General features: G+C 41.7%; 1 protein-coding gene across 1 annotated transcript; it reads right to left on the bottom strand.

Moving 5' to 3' along the window:
- Window positions 1–1,158: 1,158 nt before the first annotated feature.
- Window positions 1,159–3,829, bottom strand: LOC120990662 (gastrula zinc finger protein XlCGF26.1-like). Its single transcript, XM_040419575.1, has 4 exons — window positions 3,780–3,829; window positions 2,282–2,798; window positions 1,220–2,236; window positions 1,159–1,180 (listed from the first exon to the last, which is right to left on the bottom strand). Exons 1-3 carry the CDS (start codon window positions 3,811–3,813, stop codon window positions 1,300–1,302), a joined length of 1,488 nt encoding a protein of 495 aa, XP_040275509.1. The 5' UTR covers window positions 3,814–3,829; the 3' UTR covers window positions 1,159–1,180; window positions 1,220–1,299.
- Window positions 3,830–4,479: the final 650 nt, after the last annotated feature.

The raw sequence follows: 4,479 nt of genomic DNA, 5'->3' as shown, positions 1-4,479 counted from the left end.
TAAAGAGGAATGGTCTAAGATACCTTCAACCAGAATCCAGACTCTTATTGGAACCTACAGGAAGCGTTTAGAGGCTGTAATTTCTGCAAAAGGAGGATCTACTAAATATTGATTTCATTTCTTTTTTGTGGTGCCCAAATTTATGCACCTGCCTAATTTTGTTTAAACAATTATAGCACACTTTCTGTAAATCCAATAAACTTCATTTCACTTCTCAAATATCACTGTGTGTTTCCTATATGATATATTTAACTGACATTTTTTATCGTGACAACCAACGATTTATACAGGAAAATCATGACGATTAACAAGGTTGCCCAAACTTTCGCATCCCACTGTAGATGGCCTCATGATTAATTGTTAGGTGGTCTCGTCTTGGTCTCATGATGTCATGATTTCCTGGTTCTAATTTAATCATGAAATTTATTGGGCAATTCACGGATCAAACACCTGTTCTGAATTTTGCAGTTGTTAGAGAACAGCAATTTGTGCAAAAGTACTGAAACATTGAACAGCTGGACATGTGCATTCAAAAGTTTAGAGAAGCCATTACACTTTTAGTGATGTAAGGTGACCAAAAAATTTTTTAGCACCGTTTTTATTTTATTTTATGACAATATCCACCTGAGGGGTTAGGTCATGTGATATTTTTATAGAACCGGTAGATACGGATGAGGCGATACCTAATATGTCTACTTTTCTTTTTTCCCTATTTTTTCTTACTTTATTTTGGGAAAAGGGCGCTTTTTTTTCTTTTACTTGAAACTAATTTTCTTTTAAACTTTTTTTTTTTCACTTCTTTTTTCACTTTATTTTTTGTCCCACTATGGGACTTCAACATTTCAGGGTCTGATCCCTGTTTCAATACAGCACAATACATCTGTATTGTGCTGTATTGAACTGTCAGTGTCTTACACTGTAAGATGCTTACAGTTGCCTAGGAGACCCAGCCCTGGATCTCTTGGGCTTCTGTAGCTGGCAGTCCTGATGCGTGTTCAATGCATCGGGGCTGCCATAGCAATTATCGGGTCTCCGTCATCGCAGCGCGGGGACCTGAAGGGGATGTACAAGCTGCCGCAAACCCCCTGTATGCAGCGGTCAGCGTGACCGCGACATGAAGGGAGTTAATCCGCCTATATTGCTGTTTTCACAGATGCTGGCAGATACAGCAGGGCCCCTGCTGCTGATCGCGCCAGGGCATGTGGGGCAGCGTGTTAACCCTAGGATGAGAATGCTCGTCCTAGTGCCTGAAGTACTTGCAAGTTAGGACGAGCATTATCGTCCAGGATAGTTAAGGTGTTAATTGGAATCGAAATCAAAGTCTAAATTCTGGAATTGTGATCGTATCCTTACTCTTCTGTGACTTCTCTCATGACTATCAAGATCTGATTTTTGCGTAAAACATTGCTCACATTCTGAACATGAATACGGCTTCTTTCCTGTATGAATTTTCATATGTCTAATAAGATAGCGTTTCTTTGCAAAACATTTCCCACATTCTGAACATGAATTCGGCTTCTCTCCTGTGTGAATAACCTTATGTATAACAAGCTCTGATTTATCTGTAAAACATTTCCCACATTCTGAACATGAATACGGCTTCTCTACTGTGTGACGTAGCGCATGTTTAACAAGAGTTTGTCTAAGTGTAAAACGTTTCCCACATTCTGAACATGAATATGGCTTCTCTCCGTGACTTCTCTTATGTGCAAAAAGATTGAATTTTTCTGTAAAACATTTTCCACATTCTGAACATGAATACGGCTTCTCTCCTCTGTGACTTCTCTGATGTGCATCAAGACTTGATTTTTGTGCAAAACATTTCCCACATTCTGAACATGAATACGGCTTCTCTCCTGTGTGAATTCTCTCATGTGCATCAAGAATTGCTTTCTGTGTAAAAGATTTCCCACATTCTGAACATGAATATGGTTTCTCTCCTGTATGAATTCTCTTATGTCTATTAAGAGCAGAGATCTCACTAAAATTTTTTCCACATTCTGAACATGAAGACGGTTTCTCTACTGTATGAATTCTCTTATGTCTATTAAGAGCAGAGATCTCACTAAAACATTTCCCACATTCTGAACATGAATACGGCTTCTCTCCGTGATTTCTCTTATGTGTAAAAAGATAGAATTTATCTGTAAAACATTTTCCACATTCTGAACATGAATACGGCTTCTCTCCTCTGTGACTTCTCTGATGTGCATCAAGACTTGATTTCTGTGTAAAACATTTCCCACATTTTGAACATGAATATGGCTTTTCTCCTGTGTGAATTCTCTCATGTCGATCAAGAATTGCTTTCTGTGTAAAACATTTCCCACATTCTGAACATGAATACGGTTTCTCTCCTGTATGAATTCTCTTATGTCTATTAAGAGTTGAGATCTCGCGAAAACGTTTCCCAGGTTCTGAACATGAATATGGCTTCTCTCCTGTGTGATTTCTCTCATGTCGAACAAGCGCTGATTTATATGCAAAATATTTCCCACATTTTGGGCATGAATACAGCTTCTGCCGTGTGTGAATTCTTCTATCTGTAGAAAGATTTGATCTTTTTGTGATCTCTTGAAACCTTTCACACCCTTTCTGACCAGCACTTGTGGTAGCAAACTGTGATTGGTCAGATGATTCCTCATGAACAGGGGGATTATATGATATGTCTGTACTGTGAAGTCCTGGATGTACATTAAGATTTTCTCCTGAAGAGCATTGCATGATGTCTTCATCTTCTGCTTTATAATTTAGCGACAACATGAAGTGTCCCTCAGAATTCTTATAGGAATTTTCTGCTGAAGATACAAAATGAATGTTTTTTTTTTAAATCTAAATGACAGAGTCGACAAACTTATAACATTCTTATTTAAGGGGTTGTCTTATCTCACTATTACTAAGTCCAGACCACCAGCCGGCCGGGAAACAGCAGAGTGCTCCAGCGCCCACTGTTTTAGTAGCTCCCATTGCAGCGCATGAAAGTTATGGAAACTGAATAGCACAGCAAACTATGCTGTTTCTGAGTTAGGGAAGCTTGCTGTGCTATCCTGTTTCCGTAGCTCCCATGTGCCAGTGCTGTATGTTGTATACCGGCCGGCTGTGGTCTAGACTGTGTCTCATCTCACCTTAGTAACAGCAACATAAGACAACCACTATAGGCTGGAAGAAGCCATTGACTTTGAATCCTTTCCTGGTTTTGGAAAAAAAAAAACTGCACTAAAACTGCACTTGTGATCCCAGCCTTATAAAGCTTCTATAACTTCTCATCAAAGTCCAGGATTACGGTTTACAATCGGTCCTGACTTTTATTACATACAGTAAATCATGACTTGATAAAACTAAAAAATTTGAAAAGCCGGACCATGTCTGGAAATGAGCCCTGCCCTCTGCCAACATACTTTGCCCTTCAAGACTAACTGGACAAAATTTTACGACAATAAGGAGCATCATGGTTGGAGCTGCTTTGCTCCTCGGGGTCTGGAGAACCGGCTACCATTGGGTGAACAAGGACTGGAGCTTAGATCTGCTGCACGGCGACACACTTCTGTCTATCTCTATACTCCTATTGGTTGGCTTTTGTGTCACAATGGCGCATCTGGGTCTGCACATGACGGGTCTTACCTTGTGATATAAGAGGCTGGTGCTCCTCCATTACATGTCACTGCACACACGTGTATACACTGCACATGACGGCTCTTACCTTGTGATATAAGAGGCTGGTGCTCCTCCATTACATGTCACTGCACACACGTGTATACACTGCACATGACGGCTCTTACCTTGTGATATAAGAGGCTGGTGCTCCTCCATCATGGCCTCCTTGTACAGATCCTTGTGTCCTTCTATATACTCCCACTCCTCCATGGAGAAATAGACAGTGACATCCTGACACCTTATAGGAACCTGACAACACAATGACACCGTCATCACCCAGACCCTCCAGTGCTGTTACTGGAGAATTTCCCAGCATTCCCAGTAGTGTCACCTCTCCAGTCAGCAGCTCCATCAACTTTTGGGTGAGTTCTAGGATCTTCTGCTCATGTATCAGGGGGTGGGGGGGAGGCTCTGTGATGGGGTGAGGGGTCCTGCTCCGCCCTCCTGACTCCTGGAGATGGATGATGGGAGTCACACAGTCCCCCGATGTCTTCTTCACTATTGTGTACTCCTGTGGATGGAGAGAGACACTTAGGGAATAAACCCTTCAGGGCCATGTGCTCTCCTCCGGCCCTTTCCTCCTGGGTACAACGTGCCTACTTACCTTCTCATGGCTCCTACAACATGACTATCGGTCACTGTTCACATGACACATCACTCACCGTACTGGGGGCTGATCTTCAGGTTCTCCATCACTTGGAAGGTCTGGAGGCCGTTCTCCAGGACCCTGGACTCTTCCTATCACTTCCTATGATGGATTCTCCTTCCCGATGTCTGACTTGTTACAAAATACAATAAAGAGGAGAGAAATCTAGAAAAGTTTAC

This window comes from Bufo bufo, chromosome 2 (genome assembly GCF_905171765.1).
Source record: "Bufo bufo chromosome 2, aBufBuf1.1, whole genome shotgun sequence".
In the NCBI taxonomy this organism is placed as follows: domain Eukaryota; kingdom Metazoa; phylum Chordata; class Amphibia; order Anura; family Bufonidae; genus Bufo; species Bufo bufo.
This window is presented reverse-complemented; position numbering and strand designations above follow the sequence as displayed.

Bases quoted from the DNA above. Each gene is read 5' to 3' on its own strand.
- LOC120990662 (XM_040419575.1), bottom strand. From the start codon at position 3,813: ATGATGGAGGAGCACCAGCCTCTTATATCACAAG. The intron at 2,799-3,779 runs GTAAGAGCCGTC...TTGTATCTTCAG, and splicing joins CCAGCCTCTTATATCACAAG to CAGAAAATTCCTATAAGAAT. The intron at 2,237-2,281 runs TCACACAGGAGA...ATGTGGGAAATG, and splicing joins CTTGATCGACATGAGAGAAT to TTTTACACAGAAATCAAGTC.